The sequence below is a fragment of the Rhopilema esculentum genome, chromosome 9 (genome assembly GCF_057945365.1).
Source record: "Rhopilema esculentum isolate cy_ngs chromosome 9, ASM5794536v1, whole genome shotgun sequence".
In the NCBI taxonomy this organism is placed as follows: domain Eukaryota; kingdom Metazoa; phylum Cnidaria; class Scyphozoa; order Rhizostomeae; family Rhizostomatidae; genus Rhopilema; species Rhopilema esculentum.
In genome coordinates, this window is record NC_142823.1 from 10707457 (window position 1) to 10729223 (window position 21767).

Here is a 21767-nt window from a genome sequence, read left to right on the forward strand (position 1 = left end):
CTGAATTCTCCTTTTCAAGGTTTACAAGCTAAACTTATAAATGACCTTGACTCTATGCCATTTAATAATTTTTATGATATTTCCTCCCCTAAATGAAAAGAAATGATGGATTTCCATAGTCAAAGTGACAATGTATTGAAAGAAGATGAAATTAAAGCCAATAATAAATTAACAATTGGTCAAGCATTGAATTGTTATTGGAAGCAACAGAGGATGTACTGAATAACAGCCTCCAATTTCTACTCAGCTGCTGTTGACACAGTTGAACCCTCTTCAAAGCTAAGTTCCATGTGCTATTCAACCTTCTCTTCTCCATCAATTGAACATGGAAGATATTATGTGTCACATGTTAGATTACTATATTTTGCATACATGGTCCAAAATGGTTTTGCAAATATTTCTGTGGAAGATGCTGGGTTATTCTTATCAAATCAATATTCTTTTCTTGGAGCATCTTTGGATGGAGTAGTTAATTGTGATGGGCAAACCTGGGGGCTTGAAATAAAATGCCCTTACTCGAAATTCAATTCTTCTCTTGACAAATCACTACAAGATAAGACATTTTTTTTAAAAAAAGGAAGGGAAGTGGAGCTGAGAAGAAGTCATCCCTATTTCTACCGAGTGCAAGGCCAGATGTACTAAGCAAAATAGGCAGTTAAAATTGGGAAAAACACAATACATATATTTACTCAAATTAATTATTTGACGGTTAAACTAAAAAGGATAATAAATTAGTTAAAGAGCAGAAAACAATAAATATTTGATTTGCAACAGGATACAAACTTAATGGCAAGGTCCCATCAAGAATGTGGTAGTTTTTTACACGACCAAAAGCTTGCTCCACATATATTCTGACAAAAGCAATTTGTGCTGTTTCCTCTGTTTCTTTATGGGTTAGTTGGTTACGACAGCCTTTAAAAGTTTGGCAATGTTTAAGGTCACACCAGATGGCAATATTTCTTTAATGTCAAAACCTCTTTCAGCCATAACATTGTCAAGCACAATGTTATTCAGCAGGTCAAGCACACCAGGTTCCAAAAGGTCAAGCACACCAGACTTCTTTGCTATTTCCTTCTCTGAAACCCTGCCAGACCAAAGCTTTAAAACAACTGTAATGGCACCATTGGGTGATATACCAACAAGTACTTTACAAGTGTTGTGGTGCTTGTAGTCTGACCAGGTCTGATTGTGCTTTCATAGGTCTGAAATTGTGCTTTCATATAAGAAGGCACCTCAATAAAGATTTCTGTGCAATCAAGAATGATCCTTGTTGAAGGATACTGCTCAAATTCTTATGGCATTAGCTTGTTAATTTTTGATTGAGAAGGAAAAGGAAATAACAATTGTAGCTCATTGAAAAGAAAATTGATCCAAGTTGTGAAAATCGTGGAAGATTGTGCCACTGAAATTCCAAATCTGTCCGCAAGATCATTGAGAAAGAGGCCAGGCTTCAGTCTCATTAAAACAAAAACAAACACCTCTAAAAGAGAAAGCTTTCTTTTTGGACCAGCCTTGGATGAAGAGTCATTTTTGTCTAATCCTTTCTCAGGATTAACAGAGGTGGCCAAACCACGCCAGTATGTCATGTGCTTAAGCTTTGGTTTGAAGTAATTAAATATATCCACGAGTGTGGCATAATTTGGAAAGCCAGTATAAAATCGCACTGCTGAATCATCACACTGCAGTTTATCAAAAGAAAAGAATTTTCCTTTTATATCTACAATTTCGTTTTTGAGGGACTTGACTTCTGATTTCAACTCTTTTACGTTCTCCTAAAATATTTAAAAATTGGTCATCAACCAGTGGATCACAAGAGTAACCATGCTCTATGGGAGCTGAATAACCATCACTTTGTCGAGAAGCATCCAGAGTCGTAGAACAATATAGTTTGAGAAAAGGGGCTGCACCAGGAACTAGCTTCCAACGACTAGGATTTCGCTTTATGTCCTCTTCTCTAAAATGTTCCTGACATAAGCATGTAGCAGCAGTAACACGAAATCCATCTAAGCCATCAAATTGTTTAATGGTTTAATGGTAAACACTAAACACGTTTTTCCGGATTCTTTTGAGAGAACTTGAAAAAATGTAGGCCACTTGGCGTTCCGTCGTAGCGATAAAAGGTATTTGAGCAACCAAAAGCCGCACACTCTCTCCCATCCAACTTTGACATTTAAGTATCCAAAGACGTCTCTTGCAGTACTTTCGTTCGCAAAAATATCGAGTAGTTGCCAAGAAATATGAGTCAAGCAAAGAGATCTACCTCTTTCGACAAGTAACGATGAAATAATCTGTCGAGACATCATTGTTAGCCTCATTCGAAAAGGAAATCTCTTTTCCAAAAAAGAATGTGAAAGTGACTTATTGGACTGATGAGGACAACATGAGGTGCAGAGAAGTGCTTGTCGTAGAGCCCTACAAATTTAAGAGTGGCTCACAGATACGTGGATCTTGTTAGAAAAAGCTGGCAAATACTTTAAATGGTATTGAACACCCTCTGTTCATTGTTGATAAGTGGCTGTTTGAGACCATATGCTTAAATTGATAAGGGACTTTAGAAGAAAGATGGCTGCAGAGGAGAAGGCAAGTGGGATAAATAAGAAAATGTCTGAACTAGATGGGGCTATTGAGTCTGTAAATGGGAGAATGGAGGAAGCAGAGGAAGGAATTTCACAAGCTGATAAAAGTAGGTGTATAGAGGTAGAGAGAGAGAGAGAGAGAGAGAGAGAGAGAGAGAGAGAGAGAGAGAGAGAGAGAGAGAGAGAGAGAGAGAGAGAGAGAGAGAGAGAGAGAGAGAGAGAGAGAGAGAGAGAGAGAGAGAGAGAGAGAGAGAGAGAGAGAGAGAGAGAGAGAGAGAGAGAGAGAGAGAGAGAGAGAGAGAGAGAGAGAGAGAGAGAGAGAGAGAGAGAGAGAGAGAGAGAGAGAGAGAGAGAGAGAGAGAGAGAGAGAGAGAGAGAGAGAGAGAGAGAGAGAGAGAGAGAGAGAGAGAGAGAGAGAGAGAGAGAGAGAGAGAGAGAGAGAGAGAGAGAGAGAGAGAGAGAGAGAGAGAGAGAGAGAGAGAGAGAGAGAGAGAGAGAGAGAGAGAGAGAGAGAGAGAGAAGCAACATAGAACATTAGAAAGAGGGCAAAGGAAAGTATCAAAGAAAGTAGGGAGAGGGAGACATCTGAAAGTTGAGTTAAGAAGAATATAATAGAAAGAAGAGTGGATACAATGATTTATTTGAAGGAAAGGCACGATGCGGAAGTAAATTTGAGGAAAGCAGAGGTAGATCTACGAGAAAGAGAATTACTGTTGAGAGAAAAGGAACAAGAGCAAAATTATAAGCTAAAAAACAGGGGTTGGCATTGAAAGAAAGGGAAAGAGAAGGTTACTTGCTTTGATCCAGCAACATCAGTTACTCATCAGTCAACTTTCTCAGCAAAAATGTGCAGATACTCAATTTGCTGAAAAATTTGTTTTTCTTTGGTACAAAATAATGATTTGAATTTTTGTAACCTGCCTTATGAGATACAATTATCCCATTGGCAACTCATAAATATTTATCAGCCTGCATTTAAATCTAGTGTAATGCTGACAAATGTTGTTGCCAATTCCAAATTTTCATAAATTTAAGCTGTGACTACAATAAGTTATTAGTAGTTTCTTTATCATAAGTTGCAAAATAATAAGTAGTTTTTTAATGTCACAAAAATTATGGTGATTTGATATTCAATTTCATTTCACTTTTTTGTACTCAGAGATATTATCAAAGGTAAACACAGAACTAGATTTGAAATGATTTTTTAAGTAAAAAATATTTTATCAATAGGCGAACCATCGAAAACATCAACAAAATGAAATATCTATAGACTTTGCCTTATTGTAACTGGAAAAGATTTTTGATGCTAAAATTCGCAGTGGCAAACGAATTTTCTTTGGATCAGAACACAGTTTTTTGACTCAAGAATCCAGTATCAATACAAATCACTGAACATTTAGGCTTAGCTTGAGTTGGTGGACCTTTAAGCTCTTTTCTATCAATTATGATCAAATTGCAACTTAAATCATTGTGCAAAAACACTCTTAAGGTTAGTCTGATTACTCATATTTGAAAGCGGGGTTAAACAGGCAACATCAATGACTATGGTGATACCTTGTTGTGGTTATTGATTTGTAAATTTCTAAAATATCACAGTTTGGCCTTGGGTACTTACAATTGACATATCTGCTGTGAAATGTGCTTAATTTTCTCTTCTACATTCTATGACCATTGAATTATCACTTCTTTTAATTTGTTATAGGTACAGATGGAGATATATAATAGGGATATAGGCCTCTGTGTAAAATTTTTACAGTGTTTTTCTGTTTTCATGATTTGAGAAGTTGCCTAAAACAATGCCATGACTTGTCGTGTGTACAGGTCTTGGTACTATTGGTGGCTTTTACAAAAACGGTTTCTGTTGTCTTGCAAAGATGTGTTACATGAATTTGTCTCTTTTGCCAGAATCTTTGATGATATCTCGAAAATCAACCTTACCTAAAATATTCATAAATGTCTGGAGGTTTCACATTGAAGAAGGCTGATGTTGTGGAGCGATATAAACATGTCAGGGCATTTCTTAAGAGGGCACAAACTACATAGATTTTCCTAACAGCATTCATTCTAATTTTAAGGTCTTTCTTAAAATCTATAAATTCAAAATAGTTTGCAATGTCCCCAAAACCCATTCAACAGCTACACGAACCCTACTTATTGAGTTATTCAAGGCTTGTTCATCTTCTGATCTTCTGTTAAAGGTCTCTCTCTTAGGATAGGACTTTGCAGGTGAACCCTGTTTGGATGAGCAGGATCACCATACATGCAGGATCACCATATATGAATTTTTTTAGTACTAGAGACTGGTGAAAAATTAAGAAACTTTTAGTACGTTTCTTATAAAAAAACGTGTACCTATAATTTTGTGGTTGTTTTGTTTATTAGGTGCTCTCTTGCAGGAACATGAATAAGGCCTCTTTGGGTTAAAATGAATGGCAAGCAAGCCATGCTGAACAATGTGAAATCAACCACTTCATGTTATCAGGAGACACGGAGAGCAAAGTTTCCATTGCAAATGTCATCAAGATCCTTGATTTTGAGAATATGCACATAAGGCAAACAGGTGAATACTCCAGCCATTCTTTGGAGGAGAAGAGAATGAAGAAAAGGCAATCAAAGCCCTAACCAAGGTGTTGATAAAAACATTCAAATTAGAAAATTTGGGCTTAGGCTTCATAGAAGAATAATTTCATTAGGGCATCATCAGATGGAATTGGAAGATGCAATTGTTATAAAGGTTCTTTGATAGAAATAAAGTGCCCCCCCCCCCCTTCAAGCACAAAGAAAAACTACCAATTGATAATGTTTAGAGGATCATACATTTTGTATTGGCGATGACTTGCATCTTGAAATGGACTATCCCTATATGACACAAGTTCAGCTGCAAATGAATGTCCAGAAAATCTGGAAATGTTACTTTGCAGTCTGGAATGCACAGTTTTGTTTTTTACAGCGATTCGGTATAATTGAGCCTTTGATAAATGTTTGCAAACATTGGTCAAATTCCATTAATTCCCACACTGCACCAGAGTTGCTTTCAAGAAAACTCAAGCTGGAGACTGCTCAAAAGAAATTGATTGCATTGGATAGCAATGCTGAGTATTTTGCATCTGTCAGCAGCCAGAATGCTAGGGTGATGAAATAGTAGGATGCGACAATCTATCATCTAAATATAAGTCCACTTTACCTATATAAAGCTAAATAAAGCCCCCAAACGGATAAAAACATTATATAGATATAAGAGACAATTTTCAACCAACTTTTCTTTCTATTTTTAAACTGTTTCATGGATGTATAAGCCACAATAATCTGTTTTCATGTTTTCATGTGTCAATCTTTTTCTTCTTCATTGCCTTCCTTATATACAATGCTTCACAAAAGATTTATCAAGCATGCATATACTGTAACTAATTTTTATTATACTGTAACTTGTAGCTTGTAATTTGTAACTAATATACTGTAACTGCATATACAGAATTTTTATTTTCAATTTTGGAGGAGTTGTATCCATGACTTCATTGCTTATTACCGACAAACAGGGTGTGTCTCAGCCTTTTGGAGTGGCCATAATATTTTTATATGTTTCTGTGTGTTTCTATTTTTTATTATTCAGAATTCTAAATTTTCAATTTGAAGTATTTTAGTGCATACTCGGAAAGTTATGCTGTTACAAACATTTTAGCACCTCACAACTTTTTGAAAAGATTATAATTATAGTAAAGAGTGAGGAAAATTACATTCTGAAGGAAAAAGTGCCCTCCTTCAGGGATGCCCTTGGTGAGCAATGCCGAGCTAAGATCAGCTTGTGAACTGATTGGAACAAAAAAAGGCAGTGTTGAAGACAAACGCAAGGAACTGAGGCTGGACACTCCGTGTGATAGTGTGTGGGAAATTTACTTATATGTTGATGTTTTGTTTTGTTGGTATGTCTTAAGCATGCTCCTCCCTTTGAAGTTAGTTAGGGGCAATTCTATTTTGTTACAGCCTACGTATTACAGAGTAGTACAAGAGAGAGCACAGCACCCGCATAAGCCCGTTGCACTGTCATGTCGGCAAGCCTTGACTCGGGTGTCTTTTAAGCATCAGAATCATTGTCTTGAATCAGGGAAGAATCTTGAAATTTTCCTGGTTTTCTCGTCTGAAAAGATAAGTAGCATTGTTTTTTCTTATCTTTGAGTTTATTTTGTGCAATACACGCTATCATGAATGATAAGAAAAAACCTCTATCACGATGGAGGAACCGCCCTTCTCTGACTCCAATCAGCATGATGGTTCTACTTTGGACCAGAATGTTGGTTTAGTTTATCTTTTGCTGACTATGCGACAAAGCATGATTGATAATAACAGAATTTTACATAAACTGACAATTCAAACATGTTTTGACCCGTCTTCTATGACCCATTTGCCCACGAGGCTTCCGAAGGAACAAACACACCAGCTTTAGAGGAAACATGCACGTCAGCTTCAGAGGAAGCAAATGAACCAGCTTCAGATGAAGCATTTACAATATCCAAGAGAAAAAGTGCTAGGATTGGTGCAGAAGATCCAATGAGTCTGCTTGTTGGAGATGACTTTGAAAATGAACAAAACCCCTGCTGGTGATGATACTTCAAAAAACTTAGTGAGGGCCTTGTAGGACTTTGAAAAATTCAATATCTTGCATTTAATACAAAATGAGTTATTTGGTACTCTTTGTAACCCTAGTTCACTGGCGATTAGAAACGCAAATATCTGAAGATAAGTCCTGTTTTGTTTTACTTTTTACAGAATATTTCCATTATATATCCATTATATATCCATTATATATGTTTCCAAAAACCAACTATAAAAGGGAACAACGCCATAATGATAGGTGCAACAGAGCTTTAAACTTTTAACATGCATGTCTCCACTGACGTACCTATACTCAGCTACTGTAGACCTAAAAACCTCTGGGATATATTGGTTCGTGCAAAAACAAAAAGTGACACACCCAGTTATCCCAGAGGCACTTGCAAATGCCACTCACGACGTAACTGCATAACATGCCAATACATCACAGACAGTACTACTTCTTTTAACCTCACTAACACTGACAAAGAATATGACATTAAACAATTCGACTATTCGTCCCAAGAACTCTTTAGAAAGCGAATATTTAAAAGTCATCAAACTGCAATCATCAAACAACTCGTCAATTATTACCAAAAAAACATAGCCTGAAAATAAAGTAAGCAAAGTCCTGAAAGACTTGGTCATCTCATCTTTCCATTTCCACCTGGTTTCTTTTTCTTTTGCCTTTGTCTTTCAAGCTTCCAACTGAATGGGTGCACCTGACTGACTGCCTTCACTTTCTAGCATCAACCTGGAAAAACAACAAGTTTCAATCTTTTTGCAGAGCACAAATAAAATATTTGCTCTTAGTTACTCTGAGAAATAGTTATATGTGGCAGGTCAAAGAATTAAAAGCTCTGTTAAGAGATCTTTTTAGCAAGTTAAGATTACAAGATACTACAATGGTTTTAGCTATCCGTCAACCAACTTTTAGGGCTACACCCCTGCAGTTAGTTGAAATGTTTTGCCCATAGATTTTTAGTTTTGTAATGTCTTAACATTAGAGCATGTGTTTAAAAAATTATTCTAAATATTAATTATTTTTGAAACAGAGTTTAAAATAGAAAGGTAACAAACTGTTTACATACTGCTTGCATCTATTTGGTCTATTATTTCATCACTTCAGTACATAACTCTCTGGAATATTGCAATGTCTACATTTTGATTGTGTAAACATGGCCTACTGAAAATTCTTGATACAAAGAAGATGCATGTTCCTTTTCAGGAAGTAAAATACTTTCAATCAATGCAACAGCTTCCTGTCATTCACGTTGATATGCACTCTGAAACAAAGCTGACTCTTTCTTTCCCCAATGCATGTCACTGATGTTTTTACATGGCTCCTCCCATTTTGAATTTTTCCTAAAAATCAATGATCCAGTGAATTCATGAGGAACGTCAAATTGTCTATATGCAAGGTATCACATTTACATGCTTTGCAAAACTGATTCATCCAAAACAATCACAGGTCAAACTTAGAGCATCAGCTACAGTGACTATAAAGCAGTATCTCAACTTTTCCATGGCTAGGGATCATTTTTATCTATTATTTGTTGTCTTTGAAAGTTTAATAACGAATGATTCAATGTTTTTAGCTGCTCTTTCTATTTCATGAGATATTACCTAAATAAAAAATTATTTTTGCTTCAATTCTTGCAAAGTATTACCCATTTTGCAAGTGGCAAAAAAAACAAAGTACTTCATTTGCAACTGTAATCTTCAACATTTTCTGATAGCGCGGAGAATAAACTTTCAGAATATAGAAAGCTTTTAATGATTTGATTCCAGCTACAGGACTTTTTTTCAATTGGTTGGTACACTAACACATGATTATCTGCTTTCTTGGAGAACTGACAAATTCTGGTGCAATATTTGAAGTCTACGGTATCAAATGTAAAATTGCCATTATTTTCAAGCAAATATGGACAATCGTAGAAAAGTTACATCTATTGATAGAAAACCCACCGATCACTTGGTGAACTGGGTGTGGCATATTTGGCTAAAGTAGGTCACTTTTGAAACAGCTACAAAACTGAAACCTTAAAGGATATAAGGCTGAAATTTTGTATGTGGTGTTTTCACCAAAGTGGCTCTTTGTTGCAAAAAATTAGGAAATTCTAAGACTATATGTATGTAACATTCGGCCTGACTTTGTTAACATGAAATAACCCAAACCCTTTTGATACCTATGGGTCAAAATAGCAGATCAAAAGCAGGAATAAAGAAAAATATACATTTAAAGTTATAAGTATAAGAAAAAGTCTAAATTACTATGACTTATGGTCTCTTATAAGATTATATGTTCAACAACAAGATGCTGTATTTTGATATTTTTGGGTTTTATGGACACTTTTGAGCTGATAATTTTGGGTCTGTCAAATTTTGTTTGGATATTTTGAGGTGAATTTTGATAATTGTGACTGAAGATATCCATACATAAAAAGTTTGAGTGACTCCTCTGGGCTATGTGTTGGACAATGTCCAAACAATTTTGTAATAGGCCAATCCAAAATATGTAGAATCTATAGCAGTGACCGCTTCTTATTTGTTTTAAATTTTCTACACCAATGAGTCTTTTGCACTAGACGCATCCTTTGAAATCTAATTGATTGCAAAGATACAAAGATCTGTTAAAAGATAGTCTCCTTGATTCGTCTTGTCAATTGATATCAATCGTATAAATTGATTACTCTTATATAAAGATACTCTTTTAATTTATAGTCATTGAAATATAAAAATGCTGTTTATTAAGTATATAGATAAAAACAAAATTTTTCATCCTAAAATTTCTAGACAGGCACACGGGACAAAATTCTAGTTGGGCGAGCAATGACTCCCCATGATCCCTCTGCATTGTGCCTGTCCCTTTCAATGTTAAAAAAAACAATACTATAGAATAAATCAAGGAGTTTTCTTAGACTTTATACCTACGACTTCAGAAAAAAGGCAGTAAGTATAGGCGAAAGTTTCAAATAGCATAAAAATAATATGTGAAAGTTGAAAGTGAGAATGAAAATCAAACGTGGACAGATCTACAGAGGGAATGAACTGAGATTTTTAGATGCTCAGAACTCAGTTGGTTTCCTAAAATGAATTTAAGAATAGTTTTCAATGAAAAAATTTAAACAAAGAAAGGTTTTCACTTCCAACCCCTCCCCCTTTTATCATGATTAACACTGCTAGAGTCTAGCTACTATCAGTCTTGGAACACAGAAGTAAACTGGAGGTTAACAGAATAATGAAATTCTAGTTAGAACTCGTCCAAATCCACAAAACTTACTTATTCATTGTCCAGAAACGTAATAACACAGTAAATAACGTTACTCCAAGCAAAATATGCAATATAGGAGGAACAACAAAATCCAAGTGTTTCATGGGAAAAAGCATTTGATCTATTACACTATTGTTAAACTTACATTTATCATGAAGGCAACCATTGGACAGACTATCTGAAAGATTCTCCTTGTAATTAAAGACATAATCATTAATAGGTCTTAAACCAATATCTTTACAGTTTAGTAGAGTGTGAAGCTCTCTACCATTATTCTTTATTGCACTAGTGTTACTTAATCTAATCAACTTCAAAATGTTGATGCTGAACCCTGTTGGCCGAAATGAAAATCACCTCCTCAAAAACCTTCACCTTTTTACCATTAATTCGAAAATCTTCCTTTCGAATTTTTATTACCTCTTTACGAAAAACACCTAAAACTTTTCACAGATTTTCTAGATTATCTGCTTTCTCAAACATGCAAAAAAGATTAACATTGTCTACAGAGCCTGATGTTATACTATTTATAATTCCGACATTAAATTTGATATTACCAACACCTTTATTATCTAAAAACAAGGCTAGTTATTGCCCTCTCCAGATAAGGGTCATACCCTCCTAGCAAGTTATTCACTATTTCCTGCAAAAACTTTGAACTCAGTTACTCTTATGCTCATTTATAGGGAAGGAACTTAGTTTCCTCAGACTAAGCTGTCCTTTTCAAATGAATTTAGCAAGATTCTACCTTAGAGCTATCAGTGACATATTTACTTTCTAAACTCTAAGCTGCTCTCCTTCTACTCTCAGACGATCAAAAGTTGCAACCCAACTTATCTAAGCAACTTGTCTTAGGTCTTTAATATTGATACTTTTGCTTCAAGACCAATAGCATCAATAACTGATACTTTTGGTGCCTGGGAAATACCTGCTGTAGCTGCTGCCTGCTGGAATAATTCAGGATTTTTTTCATCAGCTCAACTACAAGTAAATGCCTTCAATGGTAGATTAGAAGAAATTTTTACATATGCCTCAACCAGGCCACTACTTATTTTTTCTTATCACAATTTCCAAAAATCTTCACATGTTCAAACACTTCTTGATTATCGTCTTTATCAACAGGATGATGAACAACAATAATTTAAGATAATTTTCTTCTGTGTTCTCCTATCTTGTTTTTGTATGAATCGAGTTCTTCTCTGTTTATACTAAGCTCTTCTTCCATAATTGCTTTATCCTGTTATACCTTCCCAAGTTGCTTCTCCAATTTTTCCACCTCCCTCTCATTTTTTCTCTCGCAACCACATGCTTGAATATCTTGTTCTCTCGATCGCATTTCCAGCTCTTCCCTGTCAATTTTCCCCTCACAAATACTCATTTTGCACTTTGTTTTCCTGATTTCTTAATTGTATAATAAAAGGAAATGTTAAATTAAAAGACTTGCTTAGAAATTTTTTTTTCTATGACGACTTTGCATTTTTTCTTTAATTTTCTAAACTTTTTGCCTGTTTACAGAACCTTTAAAAGCTTTTTGCTAACGCTTGTGCTTTCAGCAGCTTTGCAAGTTAAGCTCCAGAAGAAAATCTTTCCCATGGCAACATGGTCTGGATAGCCCTGTGCCTAGTAAAAAAAGGTGTTTAAACTTAAATACTGTTTTAACGTATTGTATGAAAGTGTTGAAGCACAGGTTGTAAAGAAGGGGGCTGAGGCAGTCACCTTGCAATACAATGCAGCCAACAAGAATTGCAGGGCTTTGGAATTCATCGGTTATGATACAGGTCTTAAGTGTAGATATAAGCTTGAGATCAATGACTGAATTTCAGAAAGTATATAATGATCAGCAAAAATAACTGGTACCAGCTTGTAGTGAACTTCGCCAAAGGCGTTTTTGAGATGCAACAAAGATACCACTAAAGATCATGATAATAAAAATAATAATAATAATTATCATGATAAGAAAAAAAATGAGACACTGGTTTAATTTCAATTACACTACAATTACAAACCTCTCTTTTATATAGATATTTTGCAAAAGAAAAGAAAATACTGTTATGTACCCCCTCGGAAAGCTTTTTGCTTTCAAACGAATATGGTTCTAATTCGTATCTAAAAGACAAGTTAAATGTGTTTCCAAATAAATTTTTGAAGCATTTGTGTGTAGAGATCTGTAGGCAAGACACATAGAGCATGAGGAAACTGCAAGCACTCTTTTTTTAAACATAATGGACAACTTTGTTTGCAAATGATGCCAGGTTAAACTAAAAACTCATTTATTTAAAAATCTTTCTAATGACGCTGATTAAAAGACTTGAACCTATTTACAACATATTTCAAGTTGGTTGCTCTGAAACTGATGGAACAATTGAATGTTCCACTTGGAGAAAGATTCTCTTTTCTTGCTTGTAACATCGTTGATTTGCTTGGTGACACAACTTTCTTCATTCTGCTGAACACTCTTTTGCAGTGAACACTGGTAAGTGGTGTTGTGGCAGCCAGTTCTAGCGAAATCAAAGCCTGAGGTAATGCTTCTTCAAGACTAGCTGTTTTAATCACTTTTAGCAAGTCTTGAACATTTGGCTTCCCCTCTTTATATTTTCCTTCTTGACTGCTCCTCCTGGTACCCTTTTCAAAAGAATCCTCAACTTCTACTGTGCTTCCATCCGTCTCTTTGTTTTCGTTTTGCTCCTCATTTGCTTGCTTCATTTTATGCCGCCTCTCTCTTTTCTTAGCTGCCAGTTCATCTCGTTCTCTTACCATTTTATCTAAAAGATTTTTTATTTTATTGTTATCATAAAGCACCCTTAGGTTATGTTCAAGTGCTAAAGCAACAGGTACTGCTAATGGATAAAGTTCTTTGACTTTACATATAAGTTCTTTTTGCTTAGCTCGTGGCATCTTTCTCCTCTTGTCAAATTTCGAAGGCTGGATTAAATCACATCAATTTGAATTTTGTGAGATTTTCAAACCCACAAAGCAGTTGTTGCAAAATTGCCAGTAAATTTCCAACTACCTGTTGAATCTGCTGCTTCCTCGACTCCCCTCCATACATTTCGTTGGCGAACTGCAGGCATCTTAGGATCCAGGTGCATTGCATCCTCCCAAATCTGGTTGCAATCCAAATTGTGCAAAAATCCCTGAAAATCTTCCAGCATTGATGACAATTGCACTGCGTCAATGATCGGATTTTGCATGACTGTTATTATTGGGTCACAGTGGGCAAAAATTTTTCTTTATATTTACAAAAGAAATACGAATTTGATGTGCTGAATTTGCAAACAGATCCCTCAAGCAGTGACTTGTGTCTCCGTTTTGTCATCTTTATCATTGGCCATTTCATACAATCATGCTCTGATTGTTTCATACAATGAATCAATGACCCCAATTGCTGCATCACGTGATAACCAACGTATTCACCAGGTTTCAGTAGACTATGGCCAAGTTGAGACGTACGCTTTAGACTGTTTCTAAATAAACGTACAAGTTTGTCAACAGTGTCAAAAAGTTTAGCAACTTTTGGAATTTTTTTTTGCTGATTATGAGGCACAAAGTGATATCCTGTGAGCAAGACAGTGGTTGTCATATGCAACAGGAAACCTTCTTGAACCTGCTTTTGGACAGCATTTAATTCACCTGACATCATAGGGGCACTGACATAAGACTGCACGGTGAGCTCGAATGAGTGTAGCTAAGGAATTCGATATATAGGATCCTAGAATTTTCAATAAATTTATTTGAATACTGTGTGGCCCAGAAGACTTTGATGAGTCCAATTTAGAAATTTCATTCTCAACTTCTATATGATCGACTGGAGAGAGTAAGATTAAGTTTTTATTATCAAGAAAACCAAAAGGTGACTCTGATCTTTTGGCAAAGTTTTGGTAATATTCTCAGCAACATTGACAAAGTACTTGTTTAAGATATTAAAAATTTTAGTTGTATCTGAAGTTATTTCTTGTTTATCCTTGCTTTTGCCAATACTTGCAAGGACAGAGCCCTTATTAGAAATAATTGATTTAATGCCTACCCACAGTTTTTTCAGATTTTGGCAATTTGTAGAGAAATAGTCATGGAAATAGATTAGCTTGCTTTTCTTTATCTCATTTGTCATCAGATTTCTAAATTTTCTGTAGAGTTGAAGATTGCTATCCGATCTATTTCTTTTCATTTTTCTAAACATGTGATCACGAATTCGCATCATTTTTTATATTCTGCTGTTGATTTTGAGATGTTGATTGGAGAACTGAAGGAAAGAACCCCAAGGTTTTTTATTCATATTCATTTTTTATTCTTTTTTGTGCACTTTATAACTGGTACATGTTTTTCAACAAGCATATTAATGTCTTGAGAGAATTTATTATCGTTTCCATTAATATCGGTATCATTATCGATATAGCTCAATTCTAATTTATTAAAGCCAGAAATAAAAGACCTCTTCTCAAAAGATGAGTAGTCATGTTTATAGGTAACTGACCTATTGTATTTCATATTAGCGTTTATAAAAATTAGTAATTGCGGGAATGGTCGGAAATCTGGGTCAGAATATTTCCACATGTAATTTCCAAATTCGTTAAGTTTGTGAAAATGTTATCAATTATTATTGACGAGTTATAGGAAATTTTTGTTGGGTGATTTATACGGTATCGAACAACAATTAAAAAAACAATAAGAAAAGACAGGCACGTCTAAAGAAACGAGTTAACCTATCTAAGATCATTGTTTCTCAGCCTCTAAAGATCTTCCACATCATTAAAATAAACGAATTCTCCCCTCCTAAAACAGCACAAATTGCAATAAATGTCTGCAAATGCAAACGATTCATTTTCGTCTTTTAGAATTTCATTTGTCCTTTTAATGATCTCTCTTCTTCTCCTTGTTAGGTCTAACATGACCCTATACCTCGTGGTCTTCTTACGTGCTTTATAAATTGCAGTTCTATGCTGCCATATGGTTAGTCACACAATCATCTGCTTTGTGCGCTTACCTTCATTTGTGACCAATTTCCCAATACTATGAGCACGATCAAGCACAGGTCTGGTACGTCCACACCAATTTCATCGAAAACCTCCCCTATCTTTTGAAGATATTCTTCACTTGATTCGCTTTTCCCTGATGTTTGCAGATCAATACCGCTAATACTTAGACAGTCTAAGTCTATGTTGATATTGTTCACCATCATCATTTTATTTTGCAAAAAAGCAACATGCTTTTCCAGTAAAACAACCTTGTCCTCAGTTGCCAAATTTTCTTGGATTGGTCAACCTTTATTTTGATGAGATCAGAAATGCAATCTTATATGGGCACCCTTTCTGCCTGAACCATTTTGCTCTTTATATTAGGGAATTGTGTTGGAAATGTCGGAAAAATAAAAAAACTACAACTTGCACCACAAAAAATTACCTGTGATTTACCTTGAAAAAATTACCACATGAAACTTACTATAATTTTATACCCAAAAATTTGGGCTACATTACCTTAAAATGAGTTTCTATCTTTCATGCTGTTGTTTTAAAAAGGAAACAAATCAACTTCCATTTTCACACATGCCTGAAATTTCATGTTATGTTCAAGTGAATATAGTATGTCTTCAAAATAAAGATAATCTAAAAGACTTACAGTCAAAAGAGTTATGCTGCAATAATATTGAAATGATCAACTGACGTGCTGACACGTGAGACAAACGATTTTTTGCACAAATTGCAGCTGCCATACATAATGCTGGTATCCAGGTAACATTTCCAGTCTCTTCCTCGGGTTTAATGGGAAGTTCGCTTTTTATTTATTAATGGGAAGTCTGCTATTGAAGTTTTCAGACAGGCAGATTTGAGCACCCCATGCAGAAAGGGGTTCTTTTCTCAGTTCTCTGTTCAACATCTCAAAATCAAACTGAAGAAGGTTGTCCTTCTTTGACCTTCAAAGCATGCTTGGGACCTTCCTTGAACATAATTGCGCCGATTCAACATGTACAGCTTTAAGCAGCTCTTCCAACAATGTATGGTCTGAGGGCATACCTCCTCCATACCTCCAGACGACAGCAGCAATCTGCTGGAAGGTTCCCCTTAAAAGCATTTTCCCAACAAAGCATTTGCAGAGAGAGTGGGAGTTTCCTTTCTCTGATTGGCTATTCCAATTTACACGGAAATAATATAACCTTCAGTTGTGAAATCTCCAGCATCATGATAATTGGCAGCATTGCTTCCTGACGAATTAATTATTTTATCAGCTTGAGAGCTTATGTCCCTTGTTTCAGATTCAGCGGCAATAATCTTTGTGGGATGCATGCCTCTATCTCTCTCTTCTTGCAAGCTTTCACCAAACTTCATCTTCAAAGAAATGTTTTATCTGAAACACGCTTGTTTGTGTGTCTCTAACAGTTCTCAAAACAGGACCCTCTCCTTCCATTGCCTAGATCCCAATCCTAGATTTCTCTTTGCGTGGGGAAGTAGTATTCGAAATTCAGTCCTTGACTGATATCGTGGTCAAGTGAACGGTATTAGTTAGGCCAAACCCAAATGTGCAATTTCACAGGAAAGCGGAAGGGCCTTTACTACCAAAAACTGAGTCAAATTAGCTTTCTCACACGTAGCTAGCCAATGAAAGTTACAATATAATCTCTTGTGGGTAATTTTTTTAAGTGAACTGTCGCTGCAGCCACTGTGAATATTGTCAGAAACATCTCCATTCCATACAAACACCATTTGAGAAAATATCAGTATGCTGCATATTTTACGCATAAATTATTCTTCCCAGAGATCCTGGGAAAAGCTCGTATGAGGTATCGCTCTTGGTTACGCAGACCCTCTACTTTCAAGTTAGGGGTCTGAAACACAGGCTAGTAGCAATGTGTATGGAAATAACTATTAAAAAGGGATTGGCTAGCAATACAACGCCATGCAGAATGAAGTTTCAGAGATTTGTAAAGTTGCAGTTGTTGATAAGATCAATAGTATTTTACTCTAAGCATTTACTGTAAGATTTTGCAGAGAAGACAGAAAAGATTTAGAAGCACCAACCCAGATATGAGAGCAATACACCAAGAAATCATGGCTTTAGACCTATCAGAGATAGTGCTGCCAATCCACCTAATAAAAGTGCGTTGTCAAACAAACATATGGTTTTTAGGATGACAAAGTTTTCTGCCAGACAATATAAAAAACATTAAAGGAGTCAATAACAGAACACCAAACGTGAACAGCATTAGCTGGGAAAGCCCTTCACTAATTGTTTACTCAACAATAGACTAAAGCTCAGAAAAGGTGTGCTGGAACTCTTATAACACCCCCCAGACTTGTCAGTGAGTAAATACAAGCAGTTTCTCTAGATAAAAAAGTAAAAATGTATCAAAAGCCAGAGATAACTACTTATACTAAGTGCTTATCTTTATCTATAAGAATTTAGAGAAAGAATCAAAGAAGGTGATTGGTATATTCTTCCTAATGCAGTAGAAGATCATGGATACGGTACACATTACATCTTAGACAAATAGTTCACAGGAAAAATGTGACTTTGTTAAATATTGACCAACAGATGCCACATTTGGTCACATGAACAATATGTCCTTATTTTGGTCAACTGATCAAAAGCAGAAAATCTACATCAATCTGTAATAGTTTTGTCGTTTTTTATGTTTACTAAAGAACATGACCTGACAAAAAATCAATATTTTGGTCAATTTACATCAGCTTTGCCAATTTTACATCGTTCACATATTTTTTCTTTTCTTGTCATCCATTTCTGAACAATCTGATGCCCCCTTTGCTTTAACGCTAACTCTAAGTACATGCTTAGTCTGCTCAGTGGTTAATACGACCCTTGATACAATGTTTCGTTACCTAAATTTGCACATTGCTGGCACATTACACAAAACAGTTTTGATATTTCAGGACCACTGCGATGATGGGTGCGAATTAAAGTCTGTTTGGCATTGTTATCATATCTAAACCAAGTTGCTTTTAATTGATTTCATTTTGAGCAAAGTTGTAGAGATAAGCGTGTTAGAGGTCTTGAAAGGTATACATGGCCTAAAAATAGTATTTGGGGGCATTTTGATAACGGATGTGAATCTATATCGCGTTTACTTGCTATGATTAGTATCAATGCCAATTTTCATGTCACTGATTTCATTTTCAACATAGTTATAGAGATAATACATTTAGGAGTCTGGGAACAATAACGCATTCTAAAAATAGCATTTGGGGGCTGGGTCCCAACCCCATCTTATTCAGCATATCAAACTTTGTAGTTGTGCAGATTTTCATGCTTTTATCACAATTTGCGCAAGATTGTCATTTCAGAGGCCTTTGCTTCTATATTATCCTTTCTGTTTGTACAATCATGCTGCCACTTGTTCTAGTTGTAACAATATAGGTTACCAGAAGCAAATGGCATCAGATCCTTATGATATCTCTAATGAAAACCTTTTAGAGTCAAATGAAGAAATTCTACAAAGTACACCTGGAACTTTTAGGAAACTGTTTTTTCTAAACCTTATTATAATGTAACCAGAAAAAAAATTGTCTTCTATCTTCAATCTGTTGTAACTTATTGATTGTAGAAGCAAAAGAAAACCTACCAAGACAGGTTTTTGAAGGGTTTGCTTGTTTAATATGTTAGGAAATTGCAGAGGAAGCCGTTGAAACAAGCTGTTATCACATCATTTACTGTGAAAAAATGCTTATTACAGGTAATAATGGGACTCAAACCACAATGCTGAGATCGATTGCAAATAAATTGCGATCAAGAAATAAAGAATCAATTTTGAAAACCTATTGACAGAGATAGATCACAACAAAACAACAGTCCCAGAAGAGTTTAAATTTTGAGATCAGGTGGTCGGTCTCTGTGTGAGAAGAAGAAAAAAGATAGCTTTAATTTTGGGAGAGAAGAGATCAAAATATTTGATTCAATTGCAAGAGAAAAAAATGAAAACATGACAAGTTTAGTTTTAAATTTTACGTCACCTTTGATTCTTTAATCGTACTCAAGTACAACTTCAGTATAAAAAAATTGTTTTCTTTCCTTGCTTAGCTTAAACAATGTGCTTTAACATTTAATATTTTGTATAATAATTTTAAAACAGCCTATAACATTATTTATTCCCTTAACAGGTCTGTATCTTCTCCAATTCCCAATTAAAATCTATTGTCGATGGGACTGTTGGCTGTTTAGATGACTGGTATGACTAGATGATTGCTTTATTTGATTTTTTATTTATAAACAGTATTGGAATAAATACTAAATAACATAAACAACTTTATTTTGGTGTATGCTAAAAAGTAAACTGATTAACTACTTTACCTCCATAGATATATCCTTATTCTCTGAACCCTGGTGGGATCATGCCACCTGAATTAGGCAATTGAAACAATATGTAGATATGATTAGCAGTGGCTGGCTCAACTGTAAGAATTAACAAATACCCCCCTAATAGCTTGATAATTTTCTTTGTCATGATTTAGCATGAAAAGCTAAGAAAACACCACCCATCCACAAAATCATTTTTGATTCATTTATTGTCTATGCAGCTTAGCCTTGTAGACAGTAATGGAGTGGCTAGTTTACTGACAGTAAATCTGAGTGTGATGTTCTACATCTAATACAAAATATGTCAAGTTGCATCTTATCACAAAATTCATGAATAAGACACTAGTCATACTTTACCAATGAATTGTCACATGCCTCTCTATTCTATTTCTGGGTTTTTCCATCTCTATTCTATTTCGATTCGTTGTTCTTTAATGGTGGTTGTCAGCAAAAATTAAATTTATTAATTCCATGGTGACTTCTTTGGCAAAAAATTGTCTTCCTTTTTTATGAAAGTACAAAAAGTTTCCCTGCTGCTCTTTTTAAGAATATGTTGTGATGGAAATTATCTCAAATTTGCTAAAAGATTGCAACACTGAATCTTCTGCTGCTCAAGTTCCTTCTGTTTCAAATATCCAAGGTACTTTAAGAAGTTTTCTAGTTGTCCCAGCAAAACAATCTCTTCTTCCAAAACCAGTGCCACAGGAGCTCTAAGGAAACAATGCAGTATCATGTAAAAGAAAGCAGAAATTAATCTTGGAGAGCTTTTCATTGAAAAAGGCAAGAATTTTTTTTTGAAGACAGTCCAGGTTCTAAAGGAACTTTGTAACAAAATCTGTGCCTAGTAGCTCTCTAATGGTGTCTTCAGCTACAGAATCAGTTTCACCTTTCAAAGTAACTGAATCAAGAACTATCTCTGTAACAGTGGAATCCAGCAGGAATGCTCCCCCGGATTCTTCATTTGGTTGGCATTCCGTCAACATGTCATCAAATCAGACATCAACATCAAACTCTTCAAATGAAAGTGATATTGGAAATTTCTATAAGAGCACTTAGCCTTTTTCTGACTCTCAGAAGTATCATTTTCTTATCTGCAGATGGACACCTTCATCATCATATTCTTTCCCACTGAATTCTTCTGGAATGAAGATTTCAGTTCAAGTTGCTAACTACCTTTCGTTTGTTATGTTATTCAGAGGTACTTGATGGTGCTCTCTGTATCAACTATGTGCTATTTGGTGGAGAGGCATCTCATAATGCATCCAAGTTAACATTTTCGTTTAAACTGTCATTCATCCAATGGGGAACAGCTTTAAAACGCTTCAAAGATCATCAGTTGAAATCACCAATTCATCAGACATCAACATTCAGAGCTACTGAGTTTAATGCTCGCATGGAAGGAATGGCAAAGCCTATAAATATAATGTGTGAAAGCATGATTTCGAAAACTGTGGACCTCAATCGATGTAAACTGCTTCCAATTGTTTCTGGAATCATTCATTGTCCTGGGCAAAATATTTCACTAAGGTCGCAGCATGATGATTCACAGTATCGCAACTACATAAAGTATAGCCCAGGTAACTTCCAAGCAATCTGGCAGTACCTCTCAAAGTGAACCCTCTAAAGTGAGAGATCTTAAATTAGGAAGAAGTGATTTTGGGCGTAGAAAAAAAAGACAGAGGAAATAAATGCCTCACCAAAGAAGAAGTTTAACCCTCTAAGCAGCACTAATCACAAGCTTTCACTTCAAGATATTGCCATGGCACTTAAAGATGTATGCAAAGAAGAAGATAACATAATCTTTACTGCATTGGCTAAGCCTCATCTGAACAAAAGTCAAGATTGTCAAATGAAATTTTCTGTTAAGACAATCAATGAGCTTTTCCTTGCATTATCCACTGGAGATGAGTTCCTCCGTTTCATTTTGGGGATTGATCAGGATCAAATTGCAGAAATAGAGAGAGTCACCAGAGGTCGGTCCATAACCCTCTTTGGTTGGCATTCCGTCAACATGTCATCACAGCATCAAAGGC

The 21767-nt window shown here is 35.4% G+C and overlaps 1 protein-coding gene and 2 pseudogenes across 1 annotated transcript; 1 reads left to right on the top strand and 2 right to left on the bottom strand.

The window, feature by feature from the left end:
* Positions 1–709: 709 nt before the first annotated feature.
* On the bottom strand, positions 710–1586 carry LOC148959624 (uncharacterized; annotated as a pseudogene).
* A 3415-nt stretch (positions 1587–5001) lies between these two features.
* LOC148959625 (uncharacterized) lies at positions 5002–21027 on the top strand (annotated as a pseudogene).
* LOC135689022 (uncharacterized) lies at positions 12461–13329 on the bottom strand. Its single transcript, XM_089110233.1, has 2 exons — positions 12743–13329; positions 12461–12599 (listed from the first exon to the last, which is right to left on the bottom strand). Exons 1-2 carry the CDS (start codon positions 13327–13329, stop codon positions 12530–12532), a joined length of 657 nt encoding a protein of 218 aa, XP_088966359.1. The 3' UTR covers positions 12461–12529.
* Positions 21028–21767: the final 740 nt, after the last annotated feature.